This window comes from Muntiacus reevesi, chromosome 3, assembly GCF_963930625.1.
Source record: "Muntiacus reevesi chromosome 3, mMunRee1.1, whole genome shotgun sequence".
NCBI classification, from domain to species: Eukaryota; Metazoa; Chordata; class Mammalia; order Artiodactyla; family Cervidae; genus Muntiacus; species Muntiacus reevesi.
Genome location: NC_089251.1, coordinates 108,479,818 through 108,493,707, shown reverse-complemented (window position 1 = coordinate 108,493,707; position 13,890 = coordinate 108,479,818). Strand labels below are relative to the sequence as shown.

Here is a 13,890-nt window from a genome sequence, read left to right as displayed (position 1 = left end):
ATGGGAGAGAGCACAGCTTCAGTCGGGCAATCCTGAGGCCAGATCCTGGCTCTGTCTTTTCCTAGCTGTGTGCTCCTGAGCAGGTTACTTAACTTCTCTGAGTCTTTTTTCCCTCATCTGTAAAACAGGTTAATGATAGCACCCACAGGGTTGAGGTGAGAATTAAGTCATGTATGAAAGGGTCTGGTGCATAATATATGTGCAATAAATGGTAGAATCTTTTCTTTTTTTCTTGAAAAGCCTTAGAGATGGGTAGGGGTGGTGAGATCAGAGCAGGGGAAGACCATCGCATTGGTGACTCCAGTAACAAACATCACTTGAGCCGGGAAGGAAAGGATAACACAGACTTTTGAAAGATTAAATGGACACTGATTGGACATCAAAAATTGGGCGCCTTGTCTTTGAGCCTCCTGCCTGATATCTTGGGGGGGCTGTCCAGGGGTCAGGGTGGGTGCAGCACTTAGACAGGTAAGAATTTGGAGCAACTTACATGCAAATGAAAGCTGAGAGCTCAAGGTTATTTGAGGTCTTGGGGGTCATGAGAGGGAGGAGCAGAGAGGAGTGCAGGGCCAGGAACCAAGTTTGGGAAACACCTTCTCCTGGGGGAGGAGGAGGTAGAACCGCTGAAGGAAGGAGTGAAGGAATGGCCTTGCACCCCACTCTGAAACCTGAGGTTTCCCCATTCAGTCTCCTCTCACCGGGGTTCTGGCCCTCTCATATCTGGAGGTGTCAGGGGGCAGCAAGCGTTCAAGAGGGTAATGTTGCGGGGGCAGGTGAACTGGGGGAAACTCAGAGGTGTGGACATGTATTCAGGCACCTGGAGAGCTCGCCCTGCACCTGGCTGTCAGAGTCGCCAACCAGGCCTCCCTGCCCCTGGTGGATTTCATCATCCAAAATGGGTGAGAACCTTCCTACCCATATGCCCACCTCCTCATGCTCCCCTTTCCTTCCTCTTTTCCCCATCTCCTCCCTCCTCTCCTCTCCCTCTTTTCCCCCTGACTCTGACCCCCTCACCTGTCTGTTCCCTTCCTCCCTCCCTGACCCCCCAACACCCACAGTGGTCACCTGGATGCCAAGGCTGCTGATGGCAACAGCGCCCTCCACTGTGCTGCCCTCTACAACCAGCTCGACTGCCTCAAGCTGCTGCTGAAAGGGAGAGCCTCGGTGGCCACAGGTGGGGCTCCGACAACTCCTCCATCAACCCCCCCATTCCTGACTACCCCAGTGGGGGACTTCCTGCCTTATTCCCAGACATAGAGCACTTGCAGAGTCCAAGCACTGCGAATGGACTTTGCAGACAGACTTGGGTTCTAATCCTGGCTTGCTTCTGACCACCTTTGTGATGTTGGGGTTTGTCTGTTCATATCTTGAACCTCAGCTTCTTCATCTGTAAAATGGGAATGAGATCACTGACCTAGTACACCTGCTAAAAGGATAAAATAAAATGTTTCTGAAAGTACCTAGTCAAAACATTAACTAACTCTGAATAATAGTGCTTATAATAGCTACAATTTACTGTTTAATGTGTACCTGATAATGTGCCAGGTTTTCTATGTACATTAACTAATTTAATCTTTACAACAACCTCATCAGTAGTTAGTATCATACTCATTTTATAGATGAGACAATTAAGGCCCAGAGAGGTTAAGTCACTTGTCCGAGGTCACACAGCCATGAAGTAGCAGAGCCAGGATTAAAACCCAGACAATCTTGATTCCAAAGACTCATCTTAACCTCTAAGCTGTAATGCCTCTTTGACCCTAACCATGACCCCTGCCTTTATCCCTCCCAGTGAACGAGGCAGGAGAGACAGCACTGGACATAGCCAGGAAGAAGCAGCACAAGGAGTGTGAGAACCTGGTGAGATCTAGGGAAGGAGAGGGAGTCCCTGACCCCTTCTCTCTCCACTGAGCCCCTGGCCTTCTGAGCCACAAAGGCTTTGTGTTTGGCAGCTGGAGCAGGCTCAGGCCGGGACCCTCACCTTCCCCTTGCACTTGGACTATCCCTGGGGAATTTCCACAGAGCCTGGCTCTGACAGTGAGGAGGATGAGGAAGAGAAGGTGCGTCCTAGCCTCTCGGGTCTCCAGACAGCCCCAGGGAAGAGTCAGATGGGCCCTGATGTGAGGAGGGGCAGGGCTGAGCGTGGGGAACCAAGGCTATCTTCCCTACCACAATTTTGGCCCAGCAGCGCTGCGCATTGAAGCCCCCAGCCCAGGCCCGCTGGACCAGTGGGAGGCTGGACATCAGCAACAAGACCTATGAGACCATCACCAGCCTGGGACCAGCTGCGCCTAAGAGCCAGAGTGAGGATTGCCCCCCACCTTTGCCAGTCAAAAACCCTTCTCGGACCATGGCCCAAGGGCGTGTGGGACTCGCCAGCGGAGGTATGATTGGTTGCCCAGAAAAATGCTCTGATGCCGTTCATTGAGGGCCTGCTATGTGCTGGGGGACTGAGCTAAGAGTGCTGTGTTAGTCCATGTTATCCTCACTATCACCTGGCAGGTAGGGGTTATCATCTCCCCCTTACAGGTAAAGGCAGAGAGATGTTAAGTAACATGCCCAAGATCCCACAGTTAAACCCCGATGTGGGCTTCAAATCCAGGTATGTCTTATTCCAGACTCCTCAGTGCTTCACTTTAATAAAAGAGAGGGAAGAATGTTTTGAGCATCCACCGTATCTCAAGTCCCTTGGGGTCTACTGAGACACAGACTAGAGAGGGAGATAAGAACTGGAAGATAGGTCATTATAATATAAATGCATAGTGTGACATAGAACATAAATCCCTAAAGGAAAGAAGCAAGCTTTGCTGACTATTTCTCCAGCACCTAGTACAGTGCCTGGCTGTTGTCAAGAACTGTTGGTTGAATGAATGAACAAGCTTGTTCTGGAAACTCAGGACAGGAAGGGAGCCAATCCTATTGGGATTGGTGCGGGGGTTAGGAAGGCTTCCTGGAGAGGGCAGCATCAGAGCTGAGCCTGACGGATGAGCAGGAGAGTCCAGATTGAGGAGAGGGTGTGGCCAGAATCAAAACAGTGAGTCAGCATGGCTCTGGCCATCAGGAATGAACAGCGTGAGCCATGATACTGAAGTGTGATGGGGAAGAGTTAAGTGCTGGAGAGGTGGGAGGAAGGAGGGGTGCTGGGGGGGGGGGGGTGCGGATTTGGGAGAGAACCATAATAGATCCCCAAGGTCAGAAGTTCCTTTGAGTAAGTGATGAAGACAGGCTTTATCACTTCTGATTTCAGATCGTTCTGAAATCCCCAGCCTGAGCTCAGAGTCCCCTGGGGCCTCTGAGAACCTGAGCAGCCCAGCCTCCTCCTCCTCCAGCCTCACAAGCTCCGTGGAACCTGGGGGTCCCAACGAAACCCTACCCAGCTCTGAAGAGGGCTCCTGCGAGCTCCCAGGGCCCTCCCGCCCCAGCCTGACATCTGGAACCTCCCCTGCAGAGATGTATCCCCCCGTCAGGTTCAGGTTGGTGAAAGCCCACTGTGCAACGTAGCCAAGTCTCCAGACTTCTCTGAGCCTTCATTTACTTCCCCACCTCTAAAGGATGCCTGCCTGAAGCCTGAGCTGCCTCCCAGCTCTGAGGCCCATGAACGATGTGGAAATGCTAGACCTTAAGTGGAGGGTGATTGGACCTATTCCTCCCTTCACACATCTGCTTCCGAGTCTAGGGCTCAGGCTGGAAGAGTGAAGGCCTCATCCCACCTGTGTACATGTTCTGGGGGCTCACAGTGGGATCTTCACTCTATTCTCACCTCCAACCCAGGATCCAGTCCTCCCTTCCTTGCAGACCCTTTCAGTTTGGGGAGTAGGCATGGGGAAATTTCCAGTGTGGAGGTCAGTTCCAGGCCTCTGAGGCCTGTGATGCCACCTGGGGGCCTCGTGGACTGTCTACCCAGCCATCCCAAGCCCCGAGCCTCGCTCTCTCCCCGAGCCTCTTCCCCCAGCTCCAAGGGGCTCTCTGGGCACGGGGGTCACGTTGGCCTGTCCCTGTCTTCCAGCTCCGAGAGCACGCGCTCCTATCGGCGCGGGGGCGGAGCCTGGAAGAGTGTCCCTCAGCCCGGCAGCCTGTACCCGGAAGGAACATGATGGTAGGATATGTGGTTTGCAGGGTAGTGACAGGATGCCTGGGCTTCCCAAGTGACGAAGTGCCAAAGAATTCACCTGCCAATGCAGGAGACGTGGGTTCGATCCCTGGGTGGGGAAGATTCCCTAAAGGAGGAAATGGCAACCACTCCAGTATTCTTGCCTGGAAAATACCATAGACAGAGGAGCCTGGTGGGCTTACAGTCCCTGGGGTTGCAGAGAGTTGGACACGACTGAGCGGCTGAGCAGGCATGCATGCACAACAGGGTGCCTGGGAGGCAGAGTTGGTCAAGAATGAGTGTATTAGGGCGGGAGATCTCTCTCCAGCACTGGGGGCAGTTGTTTGACCAGTCCCTTTCCTCCTGTTCCTCCTCCCCCGCTGCAGCCCTTGATGGGCGCAGCTGGGGAGAGCTGAGGCCTTGAGAGGTGGCAGAGGTGACGAGGCCCAAGTTCTGGCTTCTCCCCAGGGAAGGATAAGCAAAGCAGTGTCAGCCAGCCTGATTGCTGAGAAGAGGTACTGCTTCCCTGCAGACGAGGTAGGATTAGGATGGCTAATTAGGTGGCTGATTAGGATTAGGATTAGGGTAGGATTAGGGTACCAGCCCTTGGTTTGCCAGACTCTCCCCTTGTACAGGAGTCTCCGGGAATCCGCTGTAACTTCTAGGCATTCAGGGAAGTGCTATCATCCTCTTGCCATGTTAGCACAGCAAGAGTTAATCCAGCTCTTCCTGCTGAATCAGAGTCTTGAACAATCCAACATCTTTAGATGAGAAGCCTGGGGGTGGGCAGAGGACAGAGGCAAACTTGCCAAGAAGGAAGCCACTTCTGTTCCTGGTTCCCCTGGGGATTCACCAGGGATGGCGTCAGTTGTCTACGTTGACAGTAAGGGATGGGAGGAACTGGCTCTCTCTGGGGAAGCGTCATCCGCAGTCCACCAAAGGCAGGCAGGCACCAGTCACGACTGTGTGTCTATGGCCATCATCGTCCATTATCCGCTTGATGCCCGTTGTTGAGAGGGGAGAATAAGGACCTGGGCTTTGGTGTGTGGAGGTCTTGGAGAAGTGGTGTTTCACTTCTTCAAACCTCAGTTTCATTCTCTAAAATTGGGTATTTCATTCACGATGATTTCATTTACCTACAACAGAACTGTTTGAAACTGAGTGAGATAAACAGCTGGGATATAAGTGCTTGTGTGCATGCCAAGTCACTTCAGTCGTGTCTGGCTCTTTGCGACCCTATGGACTGTAGCCTGCCAGGCTCCTCTGTCTGTGGGATTCTCCAGGCAAGGATACTACAGTGGGTTGCCTTGCCCAGTGCTTAGAAGATGTCGATTTTCATCCTTTCCTCCCCAGGTCGGCTTCCCTGAAGGAGACGGCTCGAGGACTGGGGTTCTCCCGCCCAGTTCTGTGCAGCTTTTGCAGGACTAGCTCCTTGCTGGCTCTTGCATGCCTGAACCACCCTTGTGCTGAACCCCAGCATTCAGAGCTAGGACTTCAGCCCATAAGACTGAGGAGCTGAGGTGTTCACGCCCTGGGGTCTTGTTCTCTCTGTCCCTTGTGCCTCTATGGCTGGCCTTCCTCTCTGCCATGAGCCCATGCCCCTGCCAGGAACACTGGGCCCTCCGTGTCAGGGCTGATGGTGGTTTGTTTTCCTCTATCTCATACCTGCCAGGGACAAGGGAACCCTACGTCTGGACCCTAGTGCTCCTGACTTAGCTCCAGCTGCAGAACCCTAAGTCTTTCATCAGAGCAGGACTGTATTTCTTCCATCAGTCTGGGGGACTCTAACCCACCTTCATCGTTTTGTAGGCCAGGGATTCTGCCAGACCGGGGACTGTCTTCTCAGTCATTCATTAGCCTAGTGTTCTTTGACTGAGTTCTGGCTCTTTGTCCATTCTGGGGCCAGGCACTGCAGAGGCCACAAGAATAAGATACAGGTCCTGCGGCTGAGGTCCCTTTCCCAGCAGCTGGTCCCAAGAGTTAGGCCTGTGAATGGGCAGGGCCATTCCAGAGGATGGTTCTGGGCTCAGGGACAGACTGACAATCAGCTGGCTTACACCCGAATGGTATTCCAGTTGTCTGCAGCCTGTTTCCATCCTGGTTGGTCAATGCCCGTGCTGTACTGACTGTTAAATAAATATTCTGAATATCACTCCTTCTGAGGGACAGCACAGCCTTGCTGTGGACCTCTGCTAGATCCCCAGCCAGGAGGGAGGGTAGGGCTCACCCCCGATTTGCCTACTCTCCTTGATTTAGCCAGAAGGAAAGGCATGGTCTAGGATAATTATCATCACTTCTCTCCTGTTTCTCGTGGTCAGCTCAGGAGCCTTCCAGTCTCAGGGGAAGCAAAGGGCCAAGAAAGGAGAAAGGAGAGTGATAGAAATGGAGGGTGGAGACTTAAAGGTTCTGCTTCCTAGCACCAGAAATTCCACCATCGTTTCAGGCCCATATTGGAAAACAGATACACCTAAGCCGTCATGAGTCTGTAACACATCAGTTCTGTGGGCACTGGCTCCTGGCAGGGATGGACGGGCACAAGTGAGGGAGGCTGGAAGATGCCAATGGCCAACGTGGCAGCCTGGCCAGGGAGGCGGGGCTGTGATCCCACAGGAGCAGGGTTGTCTTCAGAGCCCCCAGTGACTGGTTTCATTCATCTCAGATCTGTTATTATTTCACTCATCTCTAATAAAGTATTTTTTGGAGTATATTTCAGTGGTTTCATTTATGTGCTCTAAAGAGCCATAGGGAAGGGGAGAGATTCTTAGGGCTTGGAATTCTTGCTCTAGACTTGGAAAAGAGACAGCCTGGTGCAGAGCAGTAGATGGCAACCAGAGTGATTCTCCCCCCAAGGCCATATGGCAAGGCAGAGAAATCTTTTACTGTTCCCGACTGGAAGGCGATGCTGGCATCTAGTGGCTAGCGTTCAGGGCTGCTGCTCAACATCCTTCAGTTCACAGGCCAGCCCATCAAAACAATGAATTTCCAAAATGTTAATAGTGCCGAGGCTGGGAAACGACGGTGTGAGGCAGAGCACTGGACTGGGAGTCTGGAGACCTAGAATGTAGCTCTGCTACAGTCCCTGGTTTGACTTTATCTCCCCTGAGACAGGGATTGGAGAGGGTAGTTTATTTGTGAGGTGGTCCCAGGAAGCACAGTGAAGAAGCAGGGATATGAAACAGAAAGTCAAAAAACAGTGAAGGAGGGACCTCCCCGGTGGTCTGGTGGTTAAGAATCTGCCATGCAAGGCAGGGGATGCAGATTCCATCCCTGGTCGGGGAACTAAGATCCCACGTGCTTCAGGGCAACTAAGCCTGCGCGCTACAACTACTGAGCCCTTGCGCTCCAGAGCCCACGCACAACTAGAGAGAAGGGACTACAGAGAAGCCCGCATGCCCCAACGAAGACCCCACCTGCCGCAACTAAGACCCAAGGCAGCCAAATAAATAGATAAATATATTTTTAAAGTACTTATTTAGCTCTACCGTGTCTTACTTGTGGCATGTGGGATCTAGTTCCCTGACCAGGGACCCAACCCTGGCCCCCTGCACTGGGAACACAGTTTTAGCCACTGGACCACCAGGGAAGTCCCCCAGATAAATAAATAAATATTTTTAAAAAGAAGAAAAAAAGCAGTAAAGAGTGTGTTATTGAGCAGTTACCACCATGAGAAATGAAGGGAACCGCTGACAGACTGTATTGGTTAGAACATGCCTTCAAGTTGTCCCATGAGACTGAAGAACTGGTGTATTTACCACCAACTCTAGCCTCTCACCGGTTCAGGGGTCCTTTCTAGGAGTGCCAGTTCCTAATTCTCAACTTCCAGGCTGCTCTGAAGCCTTCAGTCAGATGTGGGAAGCTGTCAGAGATGTGTTCAGGAACCTGATGCGAAGAACTGACTCATTTGAAAAGACCCTGGTGCTGGGAAAGATTGAGGGCAAGAGGAGAAGGGGACGACAGAGGATGAGATGGTGGATGGCATCACCGACTCCACAGACATGGATTTGAGTAAACTCCAGGAGTTGGCGATGGACAGGGAGGCCTGGTGTGCTGCAGTCCATGGGGTCGCAAAGAGTCGGACACGACTGAACTGAACTGAACTGACCTCCAAGGTGGGTGGGTGCGCAGAGGGGAGGTAGTGGGTACCGACTGATAACGGCTGAGCACTGCAGTCCTGGCCCTCACTGGGCCTCAATCTTCCCATCTGTACAAAGAAAGGGTAGGACTTGATGTTTTCATCAGCGTCCCTGATGAAAGTCCTGGCTTCTTTTGATGTCACTCAATTCACAGTGGGATTTGGGTGGAAATTTGAGGAAACTCAAATCTTTTTTAAGATTTTTTATGGGCTTTTTTAAAACGACCAGTCCTATGTAATTGCAGACAGCTGTCTCTTCAACCAAGAGGGGCTTGCTTGGGGGTTGGTCAAGACTGTTCAGTCTAACCTCTTAAAAGTGGCTCATGGTGCTTTTTATGATCAGGCCGCTCCCTCTTTGCACACTCCTCTCACCTCTGTGGAATGGCCACACCAGTTTCTCGGTTTCTTTAACCCTGACAGGCCAAACACTCTCCCTTCCATAAGTTTTTCACATTTGGAATTCCAACAGAATTGATTTGTACCTCAGGATGTTCAAGGCTAAAAGTACATGGCACCTAGTAGGCGCTCAATAAATACATGTATGAGTGAAGGTTTCTTGTTCTCTCTCTCTCTTTTCTTTAATACTTATCAATTTGGATGTGCTGGGTCCAGTATTCTTGCCTGGAGAATTCCATGGACAGAGGAGCCTGGTGAGCTATAGTCCATGAAGTCACAAAGAGTCGAGTCTTAGTGGGTGGCACTCAGGATCTTTGGTCTTCATTTCACCATGGGGGATCTTTTACTTGTGGCATGTGGGATCTAGCTCCCTGACCAGAGATGGAACCTGGACCTCCTGCATTGGGAGCGCAGAGTCTTAGCCACTGGACCACCATGGAAGTCCCTCTTCTCTATTTCAACACTCTCCTCTGACCCCCTAACTCCCACTGAGCACGTCTGCCCAAAGTCTAAATTTCATTTCTTCAGAGAATGTGACATGCCAAATGGTATAAAACCCCTTAGATATGTCTGTAATGTATCCTCTACTTCTTTCTGATCCTTACCCAAGTTGTGATAACACAGAAGTGATGGTGTCCACATTTGTTTAAGGTTTTTCTTATCCAGAGACTGCCTCAAGCTTGCTGGGACTGGATCTGTCTTGTTCGTTGCTTGGACATTCAGTATGTATATGTTGAATGAGTGAAAAACCCAACCCTTCATACCTTGGTCCCAGGTCACACAGCAGCAGTTAGAAGTTTTAGCCCAATTTTAGAAATGGAGCCCTGGTTGGGAAAAAAGGTTGTTTATTTGGGCTTTATTAGCTCTGTCGTCCTGGAGAAGTGCATGAATTGTGTTCTGCAGGACTTCAAAATGGGGCAGGCGTATAAAGGAGAAAATGGCAAAGTTACAGTCAGTTACATGAGCTGTTTATCAGGAATTACAATTGGAGCTGGACAGAAGTAAAGGTGCTTATGAAGGAAAGATTGGTTGCGATCCAGAATGGTTGTGTAATTACAAGGGGAGGCCTTGAGACAAAAAGGCTGGCAGGTATTGTTCTGAGCGCTCTGGTGATGTTCTTGGAGCTCATACAGCTCAAAGAGAGCTTAAGGGTTTTGTTTAATCTTTTTTTTTTCTTTTTCTATTTGGCTGCACAGTACATGGCGTATGGGATTTTAGTTCCCTTACCAAGGATTGAACCCATGGCCCCTACAGTGGAAGCAGAGTCTGAACTACTGGACTGCCAGGGAAGTCCTGAAAGTTCAAGCATTGAATGGTGCAGAAATGTGTCTGATACCAGATCCTCAGTGGCCACCCAACTCCATATGTGTATGCCTGAACTGTGATCACGCTATTTTGATTTCAATTTGTCATCAGAAGCCAGATGAGTCCACTCTGTCATCCATTCTCTAATGTTCTCTCAGGAAAGTCTCAAGATTTCCTTTGAACACCCCCAGCTACAACTCCCCACACCCCACACACTGTGAACCATTTTTCCTGACTCCCCTCCAGGCCCATAAACACCCTCACACACACACTGCACACACGCATAGATCATTTTCTATCAGTTAAACTCACTCGTTTAGGGAGGGACGTGGGTCTGCTGGGGGCACTGGAAGGGTCCTTCCACAGGAACACGGCCGTGTGCACAGCTGTGGGGGCACAATTCTGTTTCCAGACCCAATCTCCTTGGGGAGGCAGCGTGCAGACCCTGAATAAATAAAGGGCACTTATGCATCTGGACCCAAAGTCCTCAAAGTCGGGCGCACTTAGGTGTCTCCCAAGCCCTCACCCTCACTAGAGTGCAGTCGTGGGACCAGAAATGCAAAACCTCGCTTCAACATACAAAACTGAAGGCCACGGTGGGCCTGGATACACACACATGTGCACAGGCCGTGTGCACCAATGAGTGAGAACGGGGATGGGACAGAACTGGATTTCACGATCATGCAAAAATAAGGGGATTCGAGTATACCAAATTGCCTCCACCTGGATATCGGCGCGAACTAGGTGCGCCGGGTTTGAGCTGCAAAGGTTGCGGAGAGGAGCCCTCCTCGCCTCGATGGCCTCTCTCAGGGGCCAGGGGCCGACGGCTGCCCCCACTCGCCGGGCGCCCTTCTTCCCAAATCTTCCTTCCGCTCCAGGCCCCCCACCCCGCTCCTCCAGGACCGGCCGGGCTCTCGCAGCCGCGTCCCTCTCCCGGGGAGGCCGGGCTGGCGGGCGCGGGCAATCTTTGCCCGGGCGAGTCCTTGAAGTCTATATTTAGTGCACGCCGCCCCTCCCCCACGTCGGGAGGCCCGCGGCGAGGGGTGGGGGGTGTGGGGGGAGCCCCGCCCCCGCCGGGCGTGTGTGTCGGGTGTGTTTGGGGCCCGCGCGGCTGGCGCGCCCTCTCCCTCTTTACGCCTCCGGTCCCCCCGCAGCCCGGCTGCGGCCCCTGCGCCCCTAGCCCCGCCGGGCGTCGCCGGCCAACATGGGCCAGGAAGAGGAGCTGCTAAGGATCGCCAAGAAGCTGGAGAAGATGGTGGCCAGGAAGAAGACGGTGAGGCTGCAGAGTTCGGGCTTCAACCCCCGCCCCCCACCCCCGGGGAGGCGCGGCGCGTGCGAGCCCCGAGGAGTCCCGGGGGCGCGTGCTGGCCGGGCGCCCAGGAGGCGCGCGCGCGGGACTCCGGGACCGAGGGAGGCGCGGCTGGGGCCGGGCTCTGCGCCCCGGGGGGGAAGACTGGCATCTCAGGGTGGGCGTGTGCGTGGCCGCGGGGCGCGGGGAGTGAGGTGGAGGGGAGGGGCGTCGGGTGGGGGTTGGGGGAGCACCGAGCCAGCCCCCGAAGACCCGAAGGCTTCTTGTGCACGTCCGTCTGGACCTGCAGGGTTGGGGGCCCCCGGGTAGGTCGTACGGGGCCCGGGAAAGAATGGGAGACAGGAGCTGGAAAAGGACTTTCGGAGCCCCTGGATTCGGCGTGTGCAAAAGCCCGGGGGGAGCGGTGGTGATCGCGGGACAGGGAGACCCGGAGATAGTGGTGGAAAGAACTCCTGGGTGACTCGAGAAGCGGGAAGAAACTTGAACTGATGAGGGGTGCTGAACCGTGTCTACCCCGCACCCCGGGAGTGAGCTGACGCAGAAAGAGCCCAGGGCCTGGGTTCCCGCAACCGCACGGCTAGAGGCTTCAGGAGCTGTTGGCCACTCTCGCTTTCCTTGGCCGCGGGGTGGGGCCCGGGCCCCGGGCGGGGGCCTAACAGGTGTCGGGCAGCCGCTGCGCCCACGGGGCCCAACGGGCGGGGGAGGCGGGGACCGGCTGGCGGCCAGGGCGCGGGGGCGGCGGCGGCGGGGACAGCGGAGCCCGGAGGTTGAGGGGAATCAGGGCTGGCGGCCCTCCCTGCGGACCCCTGAGCGCTCAGTGCCCGGAGCCCTTAGCGCGGGCCGGCTTGAAGTTAATATTTGATCCTTCCCGTGATCTTTGCCTCAAGTTGGCTGCCGCCCGATTCCTAGCCGAGCAAACTTGGCCTTGGGACAGGGAGGGCTGGGAGTCACCCAGAGTGGGGTGAGGGGGGGTGGGTAGCCTGGCAGGCCTACCCCCCTCCCTTTCGACCCTGTCCCAGGACCCTCCTCCTTCTGCCATCCAGGGGCACGTTCGGAAGCAGGACTTGCATTTCCAACACTTTCTGTAATCCTAGAAGCTCAGGAAAACGCCAGACCCTAAGGGTGTCTTTAGAGCAGGGACAAGGGAGGGGTTGCTGGACCCATGGAGTGACAGGGAGTCCTCAAGTAAGACATGGGCAGTATTGAGTTGGTGTCCATATGAAGACCAGAGCCTCAGTTTCTTCATCTATAAGATGAGATGACCTATCTCCTGGGAAGGATTGTCACTGGATTTTTTTGTCTCTGCTGGTGATGGTGAGGGTGGAAGAGATGTGAAACCTTTGGGATGATCTGGACTGGTGCTTGGGAAGGCTCAGAGAGTGACACCTGCTTTTGCTCAGCCAGAGGAAATGCAGAAACCTGCAAATTTTAAGGAGTCTCCATTCCAGGATGCTCCAAAGTCAGTTGAAACTGAGCCTCAAGTCATCAGACTCAGCTGGAGGTGGCAGAGCCCAGCCCGGTTCTCCTGAACCAGATTCCACCTCAATCAGACAAGTTGTCCCAGCCCTGCCCCTTGCTGGCCCCCGACTTGGGCCAGGAGATTCTAGGCCTCTTGGTGAGAGGGCAGGAGTGGGAAGCTTAGGAGACCTGAGAAAGGCAGAGTGGCTGAGGAGGAAGGGACCTGCCCTGGCCTCCCCTCACTCCTTTTATGGCTGTAGACCCACCACTCTGCTTTCTCTCTCTAGCCCTGGATTTCTTCTTCTGTGAAATGGGAAGAAGAAATAGTGTCCTTTGGCGAGGAGTCCTGTGGAAGTACCCAGAGCTCTCTCCAGGAAAAGATGCAAGTCTGGCCACAGGGTCCCTGGAGCACAGAGCCGGTCTGCAGCCACGTCTGCGTCTGGGTTCTTGGCAGCATCTGGGTGGGCACAGAGCTCTGGGCATGTAACCTAGAAAGGTGGGGCCTGCTCTGGGAGCCAAAGTGGGCCCGCCCAGTGGTGGTTAGGGAGAGGACACACTTCCTGTAAGAAGACGGATCTTCCACGTTGCAGCTCAGACCCGAGGTTTACTGCCAAATTACTGAAGTCCCAGCAACTTAAGGCTTTTGTCAGATGCTGTGAGCACACAGCTACTGTACCAGCCTCAAACATACAGCAAAACACCACACGATCACACACACAGACATAACTACATGCAGCCACACATCGTGTAAACAAGCAACTGTGAACATAAATAACTGCATGACAGATGTGGTTCCTGACCCTGACGTGACTGACACACAGACCATTGTATTTTCAGAAAAAGCCACAAAGACAACTGTGCGCATGTTTAAACGTGTGCATGTGCACCATAAGCTGTACCCCGATGTGCAAAGCTATAAACGTAGCAAACAGCTGCACTTACGTGTCCAGACGGGTTGTGACATAAACGTCATCCCACAAAGACAAATAGACACATTATATCGGGTTGGCCAAAAAGTTCGTTCGGGTTTCCATGACAGCTTTTCTTGGAAAAACCTGAACGAACTTTTCCGTCAGCCCAGTCCTTGAGCGGCATACACACAGCAGCTCCCCACCTGAACTGGAGATACTGCTGTCCCATACATGCATGCCGAAAGACGTGCCTGGCAACATTTGCCCATGGCGCTGTGAGTCCAGCTAC

At 53.5% G+C, this 13,890-nt stretch overlaps 2 protein-coding genes and 1 long non-coding RNA gene across 5 annotated transcripts in view; 2 read left to right on the top strand and 1 right to left on the bottom strand.

Moving 5' to 3' along the window:
- The window catches only part of ASAP3 (ArfGAP with SH3 domain, ankyrin repeat and PH domain 3), a 47,365-nt gene extending 40,568 nt beyond the window's left edge, over nt 1-6,797 (top strand). Inside the window, 9 exon segments of the mRNA XM_065930041.1 lie at nt 814-899; nt 1,059-1,174; nt 1,793-1,860; nt 1,953-2,060; nt 2,189-2,384; nt 3,248-3,473; nt 4,007-4,035; nt 4,038-4,096; nt 5,444-6,797. Coding sequence (XP_065786113.1) covers nt 814-899; nt 1,059-1,174; nt 1,793-1,860; nt 1,953-2,060; nt 2,189-2,384; nt 3,248-3,473; nt 4,007-4,035; nt 4,038-4,096; nt 5,444-5,518 — 963 coding nt within the window. The 3' untranslated portion in view covers nt 5,519-6,797.
- The window catches only part of LOC136164697 (uncharacterized), a 39,318-nt gene extending 28,472 nt beyond the window's left edge, over nt 1-10,846 (bottom strand). For both annotated transcript variants that reach the window (XR_010662395.1, XR_010662396.1), the window contains exons 1-2: nt 10,647-10,846; nt 10,236-10,368 (exon numbers count right to left, since the gene is read on the bottom strand). This is a non-coding gene — a long non-coding RNA (uncharacterized lncRNA). The remainder of the gene's footprint in view (nt 1-10,235; nt 10,369-10,646) is intronic.
- Nucleotides 10,847-10,960: 114 nt separating this feature from the next.
- The window catches only part of TCEA3 (transcription elongation factor A3), a 43,756-nt gene continuing 40,826 nt past the window's right edge, over nt 10,961-13,890 (top strand). For both annotated transcript variants that reach the window (XM_065930040.1, XM_065930039.1), the window contains exon 1: nt 10,961-11,196. In XM_065930040.1, coding sequence (XP_065786112.1) covers nt 11,128-11,196 — 69 coding nt within the window. In that variant the 5' untranslated portion in view covers nt 10,961-11,127. The remainder of the gene's footprint in view (nt 11,197-13,890) is intronic.